General features: G+C 37.1%; 1 protein-coding gene across 3 annotated transcripts in view; it reads left to right on the top strand.

Annotated features, from left to right (window-relative positions):
• Zmym2 (zinc finger, MYM-type 2) overlaps positions 1-23514 on the top strand; it is a 116736-nt gene that overhangs the window by 19815 nt on the left and 73407 nt on the right. For 2 of the 3 annotated variants that reach the window (XM_013505487.1, XM_013505488.1), the window contains exons 2-3: positions 17199-18049; positions 22138-22423. In XM_013505487.1, the coding sequence (XP_013360941.1) occupies positions 17209-18049; positions 22138-22423 (1127 nt within the window). In that variant the 5' untranslated portion in view covers positions 17199-17208. The remainder of the gene's footprint in view (positions 1-17198; positions 18050-22137; positions 22424-23514) is intronic. The other variant, XM_013505489.1, reaches the window with a different exon arrangement.

Here is a 23514-nt window from a genome sequence, read left to right on the forward strand (position 1 = left end):
TTTTTTGGTTTTTCTCCGGTACCGGGAACCGAACTCACGACCTTGCGCTTGCCAGGCAGGCGCTTTGCCGCTGAGCTAAATCCCCAGCCCGAGACTATCTTTCTTCTAGTAAATGTGTTTGGCTCCTTTGTGAAAGATAAGGTGGCTGAGTGTTTGAGGTTGTGTCTGCATCTTCTATTCTGTTCCACTGATTGTCAGGCCTGCTTTTTTTTTTTTTTTTTTGCCAGTACTATGCGTATTTTATCACAGTAGCTTTGGTCTGGGATTGTGATACCCCGTTAATTGCCTTTGTTGCCCAGAATTGCTTTTGCTATTCTAGGTCTTTTCTGGTTCCAAATGACTTTTAGGAGTGTTTTCTCTAGATCTATGGGATGTGCTAATGATATTTTGTTTGGGATTGCATTAAATCTTTATAGCAGTTTTGGGAGTATGGCCATTTTCATTGTTGGTTCTTCCTATCTAAGAGCAAGGGATGTTGTTCCATTTTATGATACCCTCTTTGATCTCCTTTTTTAGGGTTCTGTAATTTTCGCAGTACAGATCTTTTACATCTTAGTTGGATTGATTCCTAAGTACTTCATTTTGTAGATGCTGTTGGGAAGGGTATGCTTTCCCTAATTACTCTCTTCGTCAGTTCGTTACTTGTGTACAGGAATGCTGTTGATTTTTGAGTGCTGACTTCGTATCCCACTACACTACTGATAAATCTCCCAAGTTTTTTGGTGAAGTTTTTGGGGTCTTTCATGTAGAGTATCATGTCATCTGCAAATAATAATAATTTAACTTCTTCCTTTCCTATCTTTAGTCCTTTTATTTTTTTCTCTGTTTAATTGCTCTAGCTAATGTTTCCAGAACTGTATTGAATAGGAGTGGTGATAATGGACATCCTTGCCTTGTTCCTGATTTTAGAGGGAAAACTTTCAGTTTTGGACCACTTAATAATGTCACTTGTTGGTTTGTCATAGGTAGCTTTTATCAGATTGAGGTAAAGACCCTCTATTCCAATTTTCTGTAGGATTTTAAACCATGAATGGGTGTTAGACTTTGTTAAAGGCTTTTTCTGCATCTACAGAGATGATTTTTTTTTTTAACTTTGGTTCTGTTAATATGGTGTATTACATTTATTGATTTATGTATGTTGAACCATCCCTACATCGCTGGGATGAATCCTACTTGGTCATGATGTGTAATCTTCTTGATGATTTGCTGCATTGTTTGCCAGTTTCTTATTAAGAATTTTTGTATCTATACTCATTAGGGATACTGCCTTGTAGTTTTTTTTTGTTTGTTTGGGTTCTTCTCTGGTTTTGGAATCAGGGTAATAACTTGCTTCCAGAATGATTTTGGAAGTGCTGCTTCCTTTTTAATTTCGTCAGTTTCAGCATTAGTAGCATTAGTTCTTTGCTAAATTGTTTTGTAGAATTCAACAGTGAATTTGTTAGAGCCTGGACTTTTCTTTGTTGGTAAATTTTTACTTAACATTCTAAATTTCATTAGCTGATATAGGGTTATTTAGAATTTTTATATCTTCTTGATTAAGTTTTGGCAATTCAGTTGGGTCTAGGAATCTGTCTATTTCTTCTGTGTTTTCCACCTTATTAGAATATAGGTTCTCGTAGTAGGTATTGATGGCCTGGATTTGTGTGGGATCCGTTGTCATTTCCCCTTTTTCATTCCAAAATGTTTGAATTTATGTTTTTTTCTCATTTTTTTTGATAAGGTTGGCTAATGGTTTATCAATTTTATTTATTCTTTCAAAGAACCAATTTTTTGATTCACTGATTCTTTGTAGTGTTTCCTTAGTCTGTATTGTAGTAGTAATTTTTGTTCTTTATAATTTCCTCCCTTGCACAAGTTCTGGGTTTTGATTTTTTTCTTCTTTCTCTAGATGTTGAGGTTTAACATTAGGTTGTTTATTTGAGCTGGTTCTGTTTTCCTGATGTGTGAGTTCATTGTTATAAATTTCCCTTGTAGGACTGTTTCCATTGGGTCCTGTAAGTTTCGGTACATTGTATCGGTATGATCCTTTAATTGTATATTCTATTTAACTTCCTCTGTGATCCTTTCCTTGTTCAGAAAGATGTTTGTTTCATTTCTAAGGGTTAATTCCTCTACATTTATTTAAACATGTTTTGTGAGCTAATACATGATCTGTGAAGCTAAACAGAATGTATATTTTGATGTTTTGGAGTAGAACACTCTGTAGATATCTACCAAGTCCATTTGTTCACAGGTTTGGTTTAATTCTAGTATTTCTGTGTTGATTTTTTATCTAGTTGATCTGTGTTATTAAGATCCCCCACTATAATTGTGTTAGTGCTTATTTGGTTTTTCACGTCTGTTAATATTTGTTTCATGTAGTTGGATGAACCTCTGGTGCATAGGTATTTTTTTCTTGGCGTTTTCCCTTAACAAGTATGTAGTGACCTTCTTTCTCTCTCTTAATCAGTTTTGGCTTAAAGTTTGCATTGTCTGCCAATAAAATAGCTACTCCCCTCCCCCCGCTTTTTTTCTGAGTTGATGTGGCATGGAGAGTTGTTTTCCATCATTTGACTTTCAGTCTGTGAATTTCTTTTTGGTTTAAATGTGTTTCTTGAATGCAACATAGAGTTGAATCTTGCTTCTTGATCCATTCTGCCAGTCTGTTTCTTTTGATTGGTGATTGAGACTGTTTACATTGATGTTATAACTGATAGGTATTGCCTTTTCTTTTACATGTTGTTTTCCTGTTGTTTGTTCCCTGTCTTTCTCCTCTGTTTAGTTGCTTTACCTTTCTGGCGGCATCTTTTTATTGGTGTTCATATGTTTGTGGTCTTCGTTATCTCTTTCTGAATGTCCTTCAGAGCATTCAGTAGAGCTGGTTTGGTGGTCATAAATTTCTTTACTTGTTCTTTGTCATGGAAGTATGTTATTTCTCCATCAGTTTTGAAACAGTTTGGCAGGGTACATCAATCTGGGTTGAAGATTGTTTTCCTTTAGGGCTTGAAATGCCTTACTTCACACTCTCCTTGATTTAAAGGTTTGTGTTAAGTCTGGTGTTGTTCTGATGGACTTTCTTTTATAGGTGATATGTTTGTTTTCTCTAGCTGCTTTTATTTTTATTTTTTTAAGACAGGGTCTTGCTGTGTTGTTTGGGCAGGCCTTGAGCTCACTTGGTAGCCCAGGCTGGCCTTGAATTTGCCACAATCCTCCTGCCTCGGCTTCCTGAGTGCTGGGATTACAGGCGTGTGCACCACTAGCCCGCTAAAGAAATAGGGGTTGGCTTTTTTTGTGTGTGCTGGGAATCGAACTCAGGACTTGCCAGGCAGACACTTGTGTTGCTAGGCTATATCCCGGGCCCCTACTGTTAATATTTCATTCTTGCAATGAATATCTGAAATCTTGATTATTATATGTCTTGCTGCAGGTTTATTTTGGTTATGACTATTTGGAGTTATGGTTCATTCATTTGTATGGTTTATTTGTATGTATTTGTATATCAAAATTTATCCATGTTTAAGAAGTTTTCTGCCTTTTTTTTTTTGGTACTGGCCGTCAAACTGAGGACCTTGTGCTTGCCGTGGAATTGTATCCCCCCACAGCCATTATTTCTGTGAAGAGGTTTTTAACGGCTTTTGTGCTGCCTCTAGCTTTCTCACTGATTCCAGTTAATTGTATGTTGTTGTTCTTTGCTTCATCCTGTAGCTGTGAGATTGATTTTTCATGGTCTGTTGTGATTTTTAAGATACCTTTCTTCTGCAATCTCATTCCTGTCTTCTAGATCTGATGTTCTATCTTTGCCTTCATTTAGTCTGCTATGCATACTTTCAGTGGTGTTTCTAATCTCATGCATTTCTTAGTTATCTGTTTAGATCTGTTTTATTGATTCTGTTCTTTGTTCTGTTTGGATCTGTTTTCATGATTCCATTTTCTTGTCTTTGTTTGGCTTTCATGGATTCCACCATTTTCCTGAGCTCCTGTTATTTTTCTGTGTCTGCTTTAATGTCTTTTATTTTGATAGAGCTTTCTTTTTATACCTTAGAGATTATTTTATCTGTGGCCTCTTCTGTTTGTTTTTTCACTTCTGCTGCTATCATTTCAGAGAGTTCCATTTGTTAGCTTCTGATTTCCTCTATCTCTTTGTGCTCTGGACTTGTCCTGGGTGGGCTGGGCATTTAGGGTTGCATTTTGATTCTTTATCTTGTCATTTTGTATTTTATTTTGTTTTCTGTGTTGATGCTTGTAGATTTCTTATGTTAGATAGCCTTATCACTGGTATCTAGGCTTTCCTAGGTGTCTGTTCCTCAGTATGTCTGCCAGACATAGGTGGTTCTTGGTCTTTACCTCTATCCCAAGAACCTACCTTCCCAGTATATTAAGACTGAGGAGTTACTATCAATTTGACTTAGGGTCCGTTCCTTTGGTACTGGAATTATGGTGATGGTTATGACCCCTTCCAGTTGCCGTGTTGTCATACAGGGGGCAAAACTGGTCATAGCATGTATGATATCCTGAGTAAAGTAGTTTACTTGGCAGTAAAACCGACTCAAGTACAGCCTGGCTACTGACAAACTGTGCTGTTATAACTGTAGGAGGAAGGTCTACAGAAATATAACATACCATGAACTTGTATGCAATGATTTTCCACTTAGTAGAGTGATTTTACCCTGTTTGTGTGTGTCGGGGGGTTGTTCAGGAAGAAAGGAGGTAGGACAGAGAGATGAATGAGGTTAATATAGTAGGAGCAAGTTTGGAGGGCCCAGGGGGATCATCCAGGTTTTGGGTAATTGTAGGACACAGGAGGGAAGGATTGGAAGAGAAGGCCTAGGAGTTTGAAGTGAACCAGAAAGACAAGAGATAGTGTTTACCCACATGAAAGTATCATAAAGTCAAGCGAGATAGTTGAGGAAAGAGAGGAAGAGGGTGAGTAGAAACAACAAAAAGCAAGGTTAGGAGTTGTGTTGGCTCGTGTTGCTAATGTTGCATGGATTAGTTCCTCTAGTTCCATCTGTCCATCGCATGCACCTTAGCCAGGGCCCTACTGTGTCGCTGGCGTTCCTACAAGTCTCCGAGCCCGAGTCCCCCTAGTGGAGGAAGGGAGGGGCATGCACTCAGACTCCTCTCCCAGCCATGCAGTCCAGCCATGCAGTCCCGCCTTGCCATCCCAGGGGGTGGAGGAAGGGAGGAGCAGGAACTCACCCTTGCCTCTGTCCCTCCCAGGGCCCATTTTATCTTTCTGAGGAGCCCACTTTTCTGTTTTTATTTTTTTAATTATTTTCTTCTCTATTTTGATGTTCTGTCAAATTCTTTAATTCCATAAATGGGGCATACTTTTTTTCACATTTTTGTATTGCAGTTCCTTTTTTTTATTGAGAACTGAACATTCTGAGTATTGTTTGGTAAGTCTGTAATCTGATTCTTCCAGCCTTTGTGGATTGTTGATTTTTATTTAATTTTTTATTTTTATTTTTTGTCTTTTTGAGACAGGGTCTCACTATGCAGTACAGGCTGGCCTTCAGCTCACTTTGTAGCCCAGGCTGGTGTCGCATTTGCAGCGATCCTCCTGCCTCACCTTCCCAAGTGCTGGATTATGGCTGATTTTTAGTTTTTGAGGGATAGAAGCATGCACATGACTTTTAGGATTCCCTTACTCCTTGTAACAAGGTTTGTGTTTTCCTCGTTTGTGGTTACTGGAGTTTTTGTTCTGTTATTGCTGTGGTGAAGTAGGCCTGATAAAGATTGCCTCAGATGTTTAGAACAAAACAGAATTAATAAAAGGCGTGAATTTTATTCAGTCTTCTGACAGATAAACATGCCACAGGAGAAGCTACTGCTATCCAGAGGGCTAAAACCAGCAGAAGTGTCTGCTCCAGACCAGCCAAAACACATAAGCTCCAGATTAGGTTAGGAAACCCTCACAGGTGCAGCATGCTATCCCACACTGAGGGAGGGTGAGGAATTGGGGGTGGCAGCTGGTCTGTGGTCCTTACTGAGTTGCCCACAGCCTCGCTGTCAAGTACTTCCCTGGTCTTACGTGCCTAGTTGGGTTTCAGAGGTCCAAGTGAGGCCTTGCCCTTTCGCTCTGTTTCTCTCTGTGTGCACGCGATTAAACCCCTGACCTCCCACATACTAATAAGAGCTCTACTGCTGAGCTACAACCCTCAGCCCTGAGACACCATCTCTTAAAAGTGATTGTATTGGCATTTTTATTGGGTTCAAAGTAAATTTACAAGTTAATTTAGGGAAAATAGGTTTTTCTTGAATGTTTCTTTGTTAGTGAAGTTTGATTTTGGTTTTAATAGTATATATCCTGATGACCCCCTAGATTTAAATGTAGTTGATATCTTTTAATTCATAGAAGTAATTTTTATTGATACTCAAATTGGCTCATTTTTGACCGGTTGGAGCTTTGTGTTGGCTTTGGAGTCGTCTTTGTTTATTTTGTTTTTTTGAGATAGGTTCTCACTGTGATAGTTTAGGCTGGGGTTGAACTCTGCAATCCTTCTGCCTCAGCCTTCAGAGTGCTAAACTTACAGGTGAGCACCATGACACTGCAGGAGTCTTTTTCACCCCATGCCCATACAGAATTGCAGACAGTGCGAAAAATTAACAATGGTTGTATTACATACTGTTATCTTCATATTATTTACTCAGATAAACAAATACAGATATGCAGGAATGATCAAACAATTAATGTCAGCTGTTCTTTTCAAGAAAGCAATAGAAATTAATAGTACAGTTATCCTGGTCATCTTGTGTGTATATCTATATATTCCCCCCCCTGCTTCTTTATTTTGTCTTTTCCCTCATCCCAGTGGTTCTTTCCTTTTGAGCAGTTTCTTACCCTTTCTCACTATTTATTGTACCTTTTAGATTTCATTTACTCTTTCAGGTTCTTATAGTAGGGAGACAATACGATATTTATACATGTGAGTCTTATTCATTTCACTTATGATTATGGTGGTCTCTAGTAGTGATCATTTACCTGTAAAAACCTTGAGTTTATCTAAAGCTAAGTTGTTTTTAATCTTGTAAGATCTGTTGACCTTTGAGTTGAAGCCAAACTTTGCCACTATCTTCAGTAAGCTATTCTGTTGACTGATTTCTACATAGCAATTTTGTATTCAGTTTACTAATTATTTTACTGCAGTAATTTTCCTTGAGGTAAAGAATCATAATTTTCATATAGTGATATTTTCCCCTCTACAATAAAATTTTTTTTATTGTATTTGTATTGGCTTTTATTTTCAGAAGAGTGTTACAAAGTAATTTTTAAAAATTTTTTGCTTTTTTTCTTTGTTTTTGGTAGTGCTGGGAGTTGAACCTAGTGTTTTTTGTGTGATATACAAATGCTACACCACTGAACTATGTTCTCAGCTCCTTGTGTTCTTCTTGACTTTAATGATAATGTTTTTAATTTTTTTTTGTTAAGTTTGATGTTTTGGTTTGCTGTTTTATGTATATTTATAAATTTCACTCCTATTTCATTAGGAATTGTACATTTCTTGGTTTCTTTTTTTTTTTTGGTTTTTGGTTTTTCTCCGGTACCAGGGACCAAACTCACGACCTTGCGCTTGCCAGGCTTGGTTTCTTTTTTTGAGACATGGTCTTGCTATGTAGTTTAGGCTGACCTTGAACTCATGGCAGTCCTCCTGCCTCATCCTGCCAAGTGCTAGGATTATAGGTGTGCACCACCACACCCAGCTGTAAAATTTTAAATTTGATAATGATCCGAAACTAGTAAGTTAGCCAGATACACTTTAACTAATACCCTTTGCTGTAGAGAGGATATCAGTTTAGCTTCCTTTGTGTTTGTGTGTAACTGGGGATTGAACTCAGGGCATTTGAGACAGGATCTAAGTTGCTCATTGTCCAGGCTGCACTTAAACTTGCCATCCTTTGCCTCAGCCTCTCAAGTACTGGGATTACAGATGTGCACCAACCTGTCTGACTATCTTCCTTTGTAATTCTTTATGGTAGCTACAAAGCTTTCGGATAGGGCTTACAAGAGTGATTAGACAATAGTTATGTTTAAATTTTAAGTTTAAATTTAAGTTTAAAAAATTTAGTTTAGTTACATTTAAAATTTTTAAAAAGATACATTTCCAAGAATAATAGGATGTGTTTGAAGTGAGGGGAGTTCTCTAACAGGACTAAAAGGCAATGTGTCTTTCACTGTAGTATATTATCTTAATTTAAACATTCACTGTGTATATTCATTTCAGATGCCCATTTTTGGATTGGGTCTTTAAATTGGGGGTCTGATTTTTTTCAAGTTCTTTATATATATTGTATTCTAGATATTAGTCTTATGTCTGAGGAGTAGCTGCTAAAAATTTTTTTCCCATTCTGTGGGTTTGTCTTTACTTTTTTGGTGATTTCTTGTGCTGTGCAAAGGCTTTTCGATATGATTTGACCCCGGTTCTTGATTTTTGGTATTGTTTCTTTTGCAGTCAGGGTTTTGTTCATAAAGTCTTTGCCTACACCTAGTCTTCAAGGGTTTTACCGATTTTGTCTTTCAGCAGATTGTTTCTCCTTTTATACTGTATTAGATCTTTGATCTATTTAGATTTTAATTTAGTGCATGGTGAGAGATAATGGGTCTAGGTTTAATCTTAAGTATGTGGAAAGTCAGTTTTACCAGCACCATTTAGTGAAGAGACTGTTTTTCTTTCAGTGAAGATGTTTGGCCCTTTTGTCAAAGATAAGGTAGCTGAGTATACTTCGAGTTGTTATGTATCTTCTATTCCATTCACAGTTCCATGCTGCTTTTATCACCATAGCCTTGTAGTATAACTTCAAACTGAGGGATGTGATGCCCCTCCTTGCCCTTGTTTCCCAGAATTGCTTTTGCTATTGTGGGTCTCTTTTAGATCCATACGAATTTTAAGATTACATTTTCTAGTTCTGTGAGGTATGCTGTTGGTATTTTGATTGAGATTGCCTTAAGTGTGCTGTAACAGTTTTGGAAGTACAACCATTTTCACTGTATTTGTGAAATCTTGCCTAACCAAGAGCAAGGGGTATCTTTCCATTGATACCTTCTTTATGGCTCTGGAGATAGCTCAGCGGCACAGCTCCTGCCTGATAAGTGCAAAGTCCTGAGTTGATTCCTGGTACTCCCCCACATGGTACCCTCTTTAATTTCCTTTTTCAGAGTACTGTAGTTTTCAATGTAACTTCTTTCACATCCATTGTTAAATTGACTTCCAAAGGATTTTGTTTTTCTTGGTGCCATTGTGAAGGGTGTTATTTCCCTAGGTTCTCAAACTCAGTTAGTTTGTTATTCATGTACAGGAATGCTGTGAACTCTTTGAGTGTTGACTTTGTATCCTGCTACACTGTCAAATTTCATTCTTAATTCTAGATATCTTTTGGTGGAGTTTTTGGGGTCTTCTATGTAGAGTATGATGTCACTTGCAAATAAAAAAAGTTTAACTTCTTCCTTTCCCAGTCATACTCCTTTTATTCCTCTTGTCTAATTGCTGTGTCTGATTAGAGAATTATTGAGTAGGAGTGGTGATAGTGGACATCCTGACATCCTTGTCTTGTTCCTGATTTTAGAGTGAAAGCTTTCAGTTTTTGACCTTTTAATATGATATTGGCTGTTGGTTTGTCATAGATGGCTTTTATCAGATTGAGAGGAAGACTGTCTATTCCAATATTCTGTAGGGTTTTTATCATGAATGGGTGTTGGACGTTGTCAAATGATTTTTCTGTCTCTATTGAGATGATCATGTGGTTTTTGTCTTTGGTTCTGTTAATGTGTTAGTTATATTACATTGATTGATTTGCGTATGTTGAACTATCCCTACATATTTGCGATGGTTCCTACTTGGTCAGAGTTTATAATCCTTTTGGTGATTTGCTACATTATGTTTGCCAGTATCTTATTGAGGATTTTGCATCTGTGTTCATTAAGGAGATTGGCCTGTAGTTCTCTTTTTTGGTTGGACCCTACCTTGGTTTTGATGTCAGGGTAATGCTTGCTTCCAGGAATGAATTTGGGAATATCGCTACCTTTTCAATGTCATTAAAGAGTTTGAGGAGTAGTACCATTAGCTCTTCCCTAAAGTCCACATAGAATTCAGCAGAACTGGACTTTGTTGGTAGTTTGTTATTACTGCTTTAATTTCATTGACTGATACTCAGTTATTTAAAATTTTTATCTGTTCTTGGTTCAGCTTTGGTAGTTCATGTATATCTAGGAATCTGTCCATTTCTTCTGAATTTTCTATTTCATTAAAGATTCTCAAAGTAGATTCTTCAGGATCCATTCATTGTGATTTTTAACCTTTTCGTTCCTAATTGCATGGATTCCTAATTGCATGGAATAATTCCTAATTGCGTGCATCTTTTCTTTACTTTTTTTTTGATAAGGTTGGTTAATGGTTTGTCTATTTAATCTTTCAAAGAACTGACACTTCGATTCATTGATTCTGTTTTGATCTTTATAATTTCCTTCCTTGAATGAGCTTTGGGTTAACTTTTTCTAGATATTTGAGGTTCAACATTAGGTTGTTTATTTGAGCCTGCACTATTTTTCTAATGTGGAAATTCAGTATCAGTTTCTTTCATAGGACTGCTTTCATTGCCTCCCATAAGTTCTCATATGAAACCTAACACCTGATCATGGTGTTGGGGCCTGAGTCGTTTAGCTTAGAACACTTAATGTCTCTTGCTGGCTTGACCATGGCTCCTTGACTCTGGATGTTTCCTATGGTTGTCCCTCACCCAGTCAGTATGGTAGTTTTTTAACAGTAGGAGCCCTAAGATGAAGCCAGTCCACAGCAGCTCAGAGTTTTGGGCTCAGTCGGCGCTTCCCTAAAGTGGTGTATGACTAAGCATGCTCTCTGGGGGACACAGCAGTGGCTTGGACTAGAGTTACTTAGCAGCACTCATAGCGCCACAGCCTCCACTGCTGTGTTCCACTGGTGCATTTCTCCCCGGAGGCCCCCATAGTTTGCTCACTATGTCCCTGTCAATTTGATCTTCCTTTTGCAGGCCAGGATCCAGGAGATGGGGAGAAAGTGCAGGTTGAACTTCTCTTTTTCTGCATTACAGTCTGTCTCTTCAATTTCTCTGTAGGCTCCAGTGTTACCTTCAAGTCCTTCCTTAGTCCTAGGGATGGGGCCAGAGATACAGCTCAGCAGCACAGCGCCTGCCTTAGTACTAGGGATCTACATCTCTCTTTTCTTCCTCCAGTTGTTATTTTCCAGTGCTGTGTTCTGAATCGTAGGTTGATTTGTTGGTGCTACCACTCTGCCATCTTCCTGAACATTCTTTGAAGTGCTTTGAAACACTTTCTTTTGGCATTTTAGTTTTTTGAACGTTTATTGGTTTTATTCAATAAGAACTGCTATGTTCTTGTTATGACATTTATGGTTTACTGTCTTTTCATTCTTTCATTTCTTGTGTTACTGACTCAAAAAAAGACATTTGTAATTTATGATGATGAAGTATAAACAAGCTTAAAAAATTATTTGGAAATTTACAGAAATCCTGAGGTAGAGGCAAAAATTGACTGGTGGTTGTTTAGAAGTGTGATAAATGCCTTTTTTCTCTTTCTTTCTTTTTCTTTCTTTCTTTCTTTCTTTCTTTCTTTCTTTCTTTCTTTCTTTCTTTCTTTCTCGCTCTCTCTCACTCTCTCTCTTTCTCTCTTTTTCTCTTTCTCTCTTTCTTTCTCTCTTTTTCTCTTTCCCTTCTTGTCTGTCTGTGTCTTGCTTTTTGGTGCTGGGAATCAAACTCATGACCTCACGCTTGCCAGGCAGGCACTGTGCCACTGAGTTATTTCCCTGGCTTGACAAATGGCTTTTATACATGGTTATTTCTTTGAATTCCAAACCAAGTCCTATAAACCATTTTTGTACCATTTACTGTGGGGAATAAAGATCGGCAGTGAAATTGTTTGCTCATTGTTAAATATGTAATTAGAATTAGCTTGAGCTAGAAAAGTGGCTAATGGTTTAAGCATGAAACTTAGTGATAGAAACCTTTTTTAGGTGGAGAAGATCTTGAGTCTGATTCCCAGCAACACACACGTGCGCGCGCGCGAAAAGAAAACTGAAAATGGAGTAGATTTTGTTTGGATAATGGAGAGATGTTTAACATTTACTAAAATAATGCTATAGATTAATCAGAGAATTAAAATGCAGGCTATGTAAAATCCCAACTAAATCCCAAGTGTCTGATGTATTCTTCATGTAACTAAAAGCCCCAAAGAGAAGACACCCAGTATAATAAAAGTACTGCAGAAACAATTGAGTTTTCAGTTTCAACTCTTAATTGGGTTGTCTTTCTCCCCTTCTTTCTTCCTTCCCTCCCTCCCTCCTTCCTTCCCTTTTCATCCTTCCTTCCTTCCGTTCCTCTTCTCTCTCTCTTTCTGTCTCTGTCTCTCTCCCCTTTGTTTCTATCTTTCTTGGGTGATGGTACTGGGGTTTGAACCCAGGTCTTCTACTGTCCTGGCTTTTCTACAAATTTTTTCAGAAATTTCCCAGACTGGGTTTGAACTTGGCGATCCTCCAGCCTAAGCTTGCCAAGCAATTGTTCCTTATAAGACTATTTTATGTTTGAAGCATGTTAATCAGTGATATTTAGAAGTGACCACATATTTTTATTAAGATTATTGTGTTTTGTGAAGTAGATTACTGCAGACCACTGTGTCCTAAGATGACCTGTTGGGTGTCACTGCGTTCTCTATGAGGAAGCTGAGTAGACACTTTGTAGCCACCAGGGGGTACTGTGAAGTCAGTCTTAGTTTTTCTTTCTGGAATTTTTTTCTTTTCCTGTTTTAGGTGTGCTAAAACTTAGACAGGAACAAGAGAAATTTTATACATTTTATAACATCGTAGATAAAGGTTGAGATTTAGCTCTTTTTTTCTGAAAATGGTTGGTGGTCCAAACTTATGATAAGTGAATGCTAACTACTAGTTTAACTTCATTATTTTTAAAATCTGTTTTTAGCCTGGCTTGTGACCTTGAGACTTTTTCCTTTTGAAGCTTGTGTAGTTTGAATATTGATTTTATTATTGTTATTAAGTGGCTTCATTTCTAAAAACTTAAGAGCTCCATTATTGCCTTTTTAAAAAATAATTTCTGGCTTATATTATTGTTCTATACTTAATTAAATATTGCACGTTAATTATGCATATGAAAATCTTGAGTTCTACCGCTCCTTGGTTTGTGGTCTTGGGTATCTTTGTTTAATTTCTGGGGAAAAAAAAAAAAATTCTTTTTGAGGCCTGGTATTCCTGGCCTTGAATTCACTGTGTAGCCCACAGTGGCCTACAACTTGTGGCAATCTTCCTGCCTTAGCTTCCCTAGTGTGGAGGTTGCAAGCATGTGCTGCCATGCCTCACTTGAGATATTTTTTTTAACTTTATAAAGTAGAGGTTATGAGTCTACTATATGGATTTGCTGTTATATATTTAACTGACACAAATATTTGGCCAATCTTAAGCAATAAACATTAACTGTAACCAAAATGGCTGTGTACTTTATTCTAAGAAATTTAACTAAATTAGTTGTGAAAAGTTTAATTGAAGTATTATAAAGTATATTTCAATTTTAGAGTGGTAATGTTTAAAACTTTTTTTCTTGCTTAAGTGAAGGCTTTATCTGGAGCTTTCCTTTATTTCATTATAAAGAAGTTTTTCTTACTGAGGAGCTGTTTTACTTATTTTTCAGTACTGGGAAGTGAACCTAGGGTCTTCACACTGTGAGCTTTGTCTCTATTTTATAAATTTTATTTTTTTATTTCATGACAGGATCTTGCTGAGTTTTTCTGTTATCCAGGCTGGATGGAATTTGTGATCTTCCTGCCTCAGTTTCCCAGAGTGCTGGGATTATAGACATGAATCACTTACGCTTGGCTTTGAGGAACTGTTTTAAAGTGCTTATGTTTTAATTTTTGCAAATTAAATTATTATTTAATGATAATGAAATATAGGATGTAGAGTGGTTACTTACAGATTCATGGGTAAAGCAAACAATCATCCCTTAAATTTTTAAATAAAATTATTTTTTATGCATTTTTCCAAATTCAGCATGTCTTAACCAGAGACCTACAGATCTTTCTTTGGAAGAAACAAAGATTAGTTTTGGTTTTGGCTTTGGTTTTGTTTGGTTTTATCTCTTTGAGACACGGTTTCATTATGCAGTTCAGGCTGGCCTTGAATTCACTTTGTAGCCCAGGCTGGCCTCAAACTCACAGCGATCCTCCTGCCTCAGGCTCCCAAGTGCTGGGATTACAGGCATGTCCCACCACACCTGGCCAAAAATTAGTTTTTGAAGTCACAGTCTGGATCCTGTATTTTGAAGCCTTTGTTTTCTTGGAACCTTGGGCAATGTTAACTAATGTATCTGAGATGCTATTTTATTGTAGAGGAGTTAATATCTGTTTTATCTGTAGTTAAGGAAATGTATGTATGGGTTTTGGTGCAATGCATAGCATAGTGGTACATACTCTGTTGTGTCATTTTTAAAAAAATCAATAGTATGTTGTATAGATTTTCTTACGTCAGGAAGATCCTCTAATCTTTTTTTTTCTTTTTTTTTTTTTTTCTTTTTTCCCCATCTCCCATCACTACTCTTATTTGAGCTACTGTCATCTCTTACATGGACAAGTGTAGTGGCTATTTAGTTATCTTTGCTTCCACTTATGATCTTTATAATTTATTTTCCACATAACCTGGGTAGTGTATTTAGAGCATTAGATTGTATCAGTCCTTTGCTGAAAAACTTGGCAATGTTTCCTGTAACAGTAAAACCCAGACAGTTTAGAATTCGTACTTACTCTGGGAAGAGATATTCATGTGTGCTGTTGACCAGTTTTTCCTGGGTGTCTGAAACAGTCTTGTAAAAACCAAGCCCTCTGTAAATCTTTTGAATATAATAATTGGATCAGCTTCTTGGCCTTGGTGAGTTGTTCTCTTTTTCTCTGCCTTTGTTCCAGCTACATTGGCTTTATTTCTGTGTTAGTTAGCTTTTTGTTACTATGATAAATACCTGAGATAAAAGCAACTTAAGGTATTTTGGGGGTGTGGGAGAAGGGAGCTCATGGTTTTTGGGGTTTCAGTTCATGGTCTGTAGGGCCATTGCTTTGGGCCCTATAGGGAGGCAGTATATCCTTTTCTTTTTGATGGTAGTGTTAAGCAGAGGAAGCTGCTTGCCCTATAGTGGCCAGGAAGTGATAAGAGAGGATGGGCCATTGTCTCAGTATCCCTTTGAAGGGCACACCACCAGTGACCTAACTTCTTCCAGTGTGTTCCACCTCCTAATGGTTCTATCACTTCCCAGTAGCGGCAGGGATTGAGGACCGCCTTCAATACATAGACCTTCGGGTAGACGTTCAGCATCCAACCCATAGAAGTTCTCTTGCTTGAGGTGGCCAGCTTTACTCCCTTTAGGTTTTTACAGGAACTGTTTTCTATGCTTGGAATATTGTTTCCCGACCTTCTCATAGATGGTTCTTTCTGCATATCAGTGTAGAAAATCTTTTGCTCAAAGAGTTACTCTGTGATCACCAAAGTAAGTCTCTTACCACTTTGCCTTTTATTTTAATTTTTATTGGTACCGGGAATTGAACTCAGGACTTTGCGCTTGCCAGGCAGGTGCTTATGCCATTGAGCTATATCCCTGGCCCCCACATTGCCTTTTAAAAAATTAAATTTACTTTGAAAAATAAATGGTAAGTCACGTGGTCTAAAAAATTATGAAAATGCTTTAAGAGGTAGGGCAAACAATTTCTTTATCCTGTAACTCTTAGTCCAAGTTATAACTGATTTATATTAGTCTCTTTATCCTTCTAGAGGCTCCTAAATAGTAAGTTTTTAACACCACACTTTAAAGCCTGTATAGTTACTGTCTCCTCCCATCAGGTACCTTTCTGTGAAAATGGGGCTAGTGTGTATAAACCATTTCAACTTTCCACCCGTCACATTTACAAATAAACTCTTGAGATTTTTCCTTCTGGTTTTCCCCGACCCCCACTTGTTTTTGCCTATGAAATCAACATTATTCCTCTTCAGAATTAATGGTACTATCTTCTATGCCCATAACCACGTTTTTCCATCTTTTCAGATGCTTGTTGTATAAATTATTAACTTGGCTTTTCTTGGCCTTGTATAGCACAGCCTGGCATATAGTATGTGCTTGGATATTGTTAGTTGAACATAGTGTAGTTTTAGATGCCTAGGTATTCATCCTCACTATGTAATTTGGGAAAATTAGCATCTCTAAACTACAACTTTGTTAATAATTTCTTAATTGTTGAAATGAGACAAAAGTGACACCTAATGCTTTTTTGGTGGGTATATAACTAAGAAGTGGATTGTATGCATTACCTATAACTTTTGCAACAAATTACCCGAAATTTGGTGGCCCAAAACAAAAGAAATCTATTCTCTCACAGTTTTGAAGGCCAGAAGTTTGAAAATAGTTTCACTGGGATGAAGTCAAGGTTTTAAAAAGGGTGCACATTCTCTGGAGGCTCTTGGGAGGGATCTTCCTTGTCCTTTCTATAGTCTGGTGACTGCCAGTATTCCTTGGTTTGTTTCTTCTCTCCCTTTATAATCACACGGTGTTTTCTTCTTTGGCTTGTAATCTTCTTCTAGCTCTGTCTTGTAGGGATACTTAGAACCTCACCCTAAAATCCTTATCCATGATCATCTCTACAGAGATCTTTTTTCTGTATAAGAAAATGTAGTGATTGGGGCCCATTATCTCCTGTTGCATTATATAGCCTGCTATAGGCTTGGATGTAAAACACATAGCATAGTGCCTGATGAAAAGGACTTGAACTTTCTGGATAGGGTAAAGAAAGATTTAAAATTTTCAGAAAGACTTAATCATGCAGTTACATGTGAGGTAGAGAATATAAGGAAAAAGGATTTAAAAATCAAAGTGAACCAAGGGAAATGAGGAATTACACTATACTATTTTATTTAATTTAGTGAATAAATGGAATATGTAAGTTGAAGGGGTTGTTCTATTGTTAGCTTTTTATTTTCCTGGTCAAACTTGTGGAAGTATGTATAGTTTTGGTGTTAAGGTTTATGGAGTAAATAACAATCTTAGGAGGTGATAGTGGTGGGTGTGTATGGTACAGGATTACTCAAAATTGGATATTTATCTTCTCTGTTATCCACAGTGGTTTTAGTTAGAGTAGCATAAAATCCTAGACTAACATATTTTAACTCTCTTTTCCATTTTCCTAACAGGTTCTTTGGCATGGACACAAGTTCAGTGGGAACATTAGAATTGACTGATCAAACTCCTGTTTTATTAGGGAGTACAGCCATGGCAACTAGTCTCACAAATGTAGGAAATTCTTTTAGTGGTCCACCTAATCCTTTAGCATCCAGATCTAACAAGTTTCAAGACTCCCCAGTGGAAGATGATGATGATGTTGTTTTTATTGAACCTGTACAACCACCTCCACCTTCTGCACCAGTGGTAGCTGATCAAAGAACCATAACATTTACATCAAAAAATGAAGAACTGCAAGGAAATGATTCTAAAATTCTCCCGTCCTCAAAAGAATTGGCTTCTCAGAAGGGAAGTGTAAGTGAGACAATTGTCATTGATGATGAAGAGGACATGGAAACAAATCAAGGGCAAGAAAAAAACTCCAATTTTGTTGAAAGGAGACCTCCTGAAAATAAAAACAGAACAAACGATGTGGATTTCTCTACTTCCAGTTTTTCAAGAAGTAAGGTAAATGCAGGAATGGGTAGTAGTGGTATCACCACAGAACCAGACTCTGAAATTCAGATTGCTAATGTTACAACCTTAGAAACAGGTGTAAGCTCTGTGAATGATGGCCAATTAGAAAATACTGACGGGAGAGATATGAACTTAATGATTACACATGTAACATCACTGCAGAATGCCAACTTGGGAGATGTCTCTAACGGACTGCAGTCAAGTAATTTTGGTGTTAATATACAAACATACACCCCATCTTTAACTTCACAGACCAAGACTGGAGTAGGACCTTTTAATCCTGGTAGAATGAATGTGGCAGGAGATGTATTTCAGAATGGAGAATCTGCAACTCATCATAATCCTGGTAAGCAATAAGTGATATTCTGCCTTATGAAAATGAATTTGAAGTTCTGGCTGATTTTTCATTGTAGCAATCAGTGTTACCTTTTTTAATTTTGTCATGTGAAATTGTTAATTCTGTGGACTTTCAAGTGGATTATTAGAAAATCACAAAATGATGTTTTAAAAATCTTTATATTTGGCATCTTCTCATAATTTACTTTTTGCTATTATATTTTTACTTATGTTTTAATATTACCAAGAACCAAAAGATTAATAGCACCCTCAAAGAACAGTTGTATATAAGTTGCAATTTAGATATGTATCTATTTTGCCTGTATGTGTTTTTCATATTTTTTCAGTTTATTTATTTATTTATTTATGTATTTATTTTTGGTACTGGGAATTGAACTCAAGACCTTGTGCTTGCCAGGCAGGCGCTTGTACTGCTGAGCTATATCTCCGGCCCATTTTTCTTTTTTGAGTTGGATAGGCTTTCTTTTATTTCCTATTTCAATTTGGGATAAAACCCCAACATACTCCTTTAAAAAAAATTATTTAAAAGAGTGATTTGGGCTGGGGATTTAGCTCAGCGGCACAGCACCTGCCTGGCAAGTGCAAGGTTGTGAGTTTGATTCCTGGTACCAGAAAACAAACAAACAAAAAAATAAATAAAGGAGTGATTTACGTGCCAGAGACTGTACATGTGGGGGTGGGGGTGTTGAGACAGGGTCTCGGTATGCAGTTCAGCCTGGCTTTTGAACTCACTATGTAGCTCAGGCTCAACTCCTTGTGATCCTCCTGCCTCAGCCTCCTGAGTGCTGGGGTTATATGCGTGCCCTACCACCCCCAGCAAAAGCCTGTACATATTTAACACATGCAGCTTCATGATGTTGGAGTCCTTGTGTTTTGTTTAACTGCCTGTGCAGTTTTAGTTTTTAATTAGTACTTCATTAATTTTTTTCATTTTTAAAGCTTGATAGCCAGGTGTAGTGGCTATTATCCCAGCTGTAATATATATATGTTACACCTATAATCCCAGCTCTCGGGAGGCTGAGGCAGGAGGATCACTGTGAGTTTGCAGCCAGCCTGGACTACAAAGTGAGTTCAGAGCCAGGCTGAACTGCAGAGTAAAACTCTGTTTCAAAAAGACCAAAAAAGAAAAAAGGAGAGAGATTGGTAGATTTTTTATTTGAAATTTTTTTCCTTTGGGCAGCCTTGCTCTATGGAAAATACTAAGATAAAGAGACTATAAGAACAGTGTGCCTTTTTATCTGCTGTATCTGTGATTCTTTATCTTTCACCTTCTTCACCAAATCTGTTTGACTGTCTGCCTCTTCCGTGTCATATATAGTATTTCTGTGTCTTTCTCATTCTTTCATCATTTCAGGCTCCTTAACAACTTTATCTTTAGAAATTGGGTAGAATAACGTGGTAGCTAAAATCTAGGCAGTATTTATATTTTGAAGAGTGACCCCCTTAGGTCAGCGAAGAATGTTAGGAAAATGTACAGTAAAAATGAGGGGAAAGGCGCTCCCCTGTAGTCCTCCGAAGTACAGCTCGCCACTGCCAGTGAGTTGGATGGTTGTCTGTCAGTCATTTTTCTTTGTGACTTTTCTTTTAATATGAAATGCTTCACGAATTTGCTTATCATTCTTAAGGAAGGGCCATGCTAATCTCTGAATTGTTCCAATTTCGGTATATATGCTGGTAGAAGTGAGCTTTTTTTAGACAAGGTCTTGCTATGTAGTTCAGACTGGCCTTGAACCCATTGTGTAGCCCAGGCTGACCTTGAATTCCAGGCAGTCCTTTTGCCTCTCAGCCCTTCCGAGTGCTGGGGTTACAGGCAGGTGCCACCACGCCCAGCAAAGTGGGCATTCTTTATAAAAAACTTTTTAACCTAGTTGAAAGGCAGCTCTGTATAGTGCTTTTGTTTCCTGGATTTTTGTTTGTTTTTTGGCTCACTTAATGTTATACTATGTTTTTTCATATCATTGTCATACAAGTTTTAATGGTTGCCCACTATATTTGGCTTTTACATAGTTTCGCATATTTTGTTACTGTAGGTAAAAGATGAACACCTTTGTTTATGTTTCTGATTATTTCCTTAGATTATGAGGAATCTAATAGAGATGAGGTTTTTGAGCCAGAAAATATGATTACTTCTCCCTTTTCCCAAACTAAGGCAGTAGATGCCCTTAAGTTTAAATAAATTCTTTTAAGTATGTATTCAAAAGATAAGCCTACCAAAAAAAACCTTGAGGGATCAGTATGTGTGTTGAAGACCGCTAATTTTTCTAGCATTTGCTTAGGCATAATATTTGATCAAAGGCCTTTGTTTTCTTGGAGATCAATTCCTGGTTCTTAGAGTGATTTGCTGTCTCATTGATTATTTTTATCTATTGGTAAATACTGGTCTTTTACTGTAATGATAGCAAGAAAACAGGATTCTACAATAAACTGTTTACTCTGTGTATAAAGTTGTATTTTTTGTGTTATGTTTTTGGAGGTATATTACAGAGTTGATTAAAATCTGACTAGTAATGTATATAGTCCTTTGAAACTGTGTGTTAGATTGATAAAATAGGGCAAGGTCACAAAATAACCCTTACTGAGGTTTTTGCAGTAAAGAAGTTTTCCCAGACTCTAGCTGTCATTGTACTGTATTTTCTGTGAAAGGGCAGCAATTATATATGGAAGTTTAAAATTCAGGAAAGAGTATAAAGGCCAAAAATTTTGAGAGGTCAAAATAGTTGAAATTAGAAAGAGTGGCCTGAGAAATTTCAAAATGAAGATAGGTCATGGAATTGATTGTGTCACAGTCAGTCTGAAGTGGAAGGAACCTAGTGTAACAAACTGGAGACTTCTACCTAATGAGTACTAAGAAAGCTTAGCATGAAAGGGAAAAGGTGAGTAACTTTGCAATGGAGTACTGATAGTTAGGTATGCCCCTGGGCTGGTGATGTATTTAATCTTTGCAGTTGTAGAGTAATTTGATGTTAGATCGGTCATTATGTGTTGGTATGGCACCATCATTTCTGTATAACGCTATGCTTTGACTTTGATGAGATTCTGTCGTACATTTTGGTGTTACTGAACTAAACATTTTGAAAAGCTGCATTTATAAGAACATTTGGAAATAGTGATATATAAACCTTACTATTCTTGGGTTACATTTGTCGAAGGTTTTGTTTGGTCAAGATGTTACTACATTTTTTATTTGATGTCTCATGCTTAATGTAATATTCCCAGCTGGACGTGGTAGTGCACGCCTGTAATCCCAGCACTCGGGAGGCTGAGGCAGGAGGATTGTTGCAAGTTCGAGACCAACTTGGGCTACAAAGTGAACTCAAGGACAGCCTGAACTGTATAGTGAGACCCTGTCTCAAAAAGACCAAAAAAAAAAAAAAAAAGTAATATTCTGTAAATATATGAGTACTCACCGAGTTTTTTTTAAGTGCTTCTTATATGCTATTCATTATAATTTCTTATAATTTATTGCAATGTTTACCATTCACATGAGGTTGGTACTGTTTCTTACTAAGAGGGAGGTACACAGTTGAAGCAGCATTCCAGTCTTACACGTAATGGGAGCTGGTATGTGAACTAACCTACCCACCTTCCTTCTTTTCTTCCTTCTTCATGCCCTTCCTCTCTTTCTTCCCTTTTTCCTTTTCTTTTTCTTTTGAGACAGGGTTTCACTACATAGCTTAGGCTGACCTCCATTTCCTGCCTCCAATCTTTCAAGTATTGGAATTACAGGTGTGCACACTATACCCAGCTTGCATTTTTTTGACAAGTAAAAATGATATATTTTATCATGTATGACATGTTTAAAATATATTTCCATTGTAGAATAGTAAAATGGAGGTAATTAACAAATGCATTACTTCACATTTATTGTGAAAAATAGAAAAATTTCTGATTATAATACATTGTTAACAAGAGCCAAACATTCTTACCCTGAAACTCTGTGTACCTCTGTGCTGTGTTGCTGCTTCATTAACATCTTAAACTTACTAAAAATGAAAAGGTAAGTCATCTATCTGATATAGATGTCAGTGTATATTAATCCCTATTTCATTACACTCCCCTGTGCATTTTGTTTTTCAGATTCTTGGATCTCCCAGTCAGCATCATTTCCCCGTAATCAGAAACAGCCAGGGGTGGATTCTCTCTCACCAGTGGCCTCACTTCCTAAACAGATTTTCCAGCCTTCTGCCCAACAGCAACCCACTAAACCTGTTAAAGTCACTTGTGCAAACTGCAAAAAACCTTTACAGAAGGGACAGACAGCTTACCAGCGGAAAGGATCAGCTCACCTCTTTTGTTCAACTACTTGCCTCTCTTCCTTCTCTCACAAGCCTGCTCCAAAGAAACTCTGTGTTATGTGTAAAAAGTAAGGCTTACCTTTCAGTGTAATTCCATATGGCTGAATATTGGTGGTAAAAATTTCAGTACGTCTTTTGTGTGAGTTATTTAGTTGGTAGTGTAAAATTTCAGTATGTCTTGGAGATGAATCTTAAAGCCAAATTCACATTTATAATGGCTTTCATAATTACTCTATCGAGTCCAAGTGACTTATAGATGGGGGTTCTTACTTTGTAGGTTCAAGCTTGATTTAGGTAGGCCCTTCGGTACAGTTTTGTCTGCAATCTCTGACTTCTTGAATTTGTAAAAATATATGAATATTTACATTATTCAATCTACTGGTTTATTTTATTTTTATAGTGCTGGGGCTTGAACCCAAAGCCTTGCACAGGCATGGAAAGCGCTGTACTGTTTAGTACATTATTATAAGAATGTAACTCTTTTTGCCAGATAAAAATGGTAACAGTTTATGAGAGACTAATTCTGTATTAAAATAGATCAAATCTCACACTCTCTTTAGATTGAGATCATTTTAATTTATTTATTTTGTGACAGGTCGCACTGTGTTGTTCAGGTTGGCCTTGAATCTGCTGTGTGTAGCACAGGCCGGTCTCGAACTTGCAGTGAGCGTCTGCCTCAGCCTCCCAAGTGCTGGAATTATAGGCGTGTGCCATCATGGCTGGCAAGATCGAGATTATTTTAAACTGACAAGTCTTTGGGGTTTTATATGTTTGTTTTGAACATTAAGTTATTAGAAGTACTTAAGTATTTCATGACTCAGGTACCAGGTTTTTGCTAGGTTGCAAAGATAGGATCTTCTGTTAATATCTTTTTTAATAGCTGGCTTCACTGTTTAAAAGTAAATGGAATATGGTGTATTATAAGCAGAGTCAAACTAAATGGACTTTCAGTACCGTCTCTTGGAGTAGCCCAAATATGTAAAGCTATTTTTAGGTCTTACAACTCTGGAAAGGCTGAGGATCTTTAATAAATTGAAATATAAAAACAATTATTTTATAGTTTTTAGGTTGCTTTACAGTAGTAGACATTTCAAGACATTAAATAGAGGGTCTTGAAATTTAGAATTTCCTTCCTTTAAAGGGAAGATTTCAAAGGTCA

Source organism: Chinchilla lanigera, unplaced genomic scaffold (assembly GCF_000276665.1).
Source record: "Chinchilla lanigera isolate Chin_1 unplaced genomic scaffold, ChiLan1.0 scaffold00096, whole genome shotgun sequence".
Taxonomy (NCBI): Eukaryota; Metazoa; Chordata; class Mammalia; order Rodentia; family Chinchillidae; genus Chinchilla; species Chinchilla lanigera.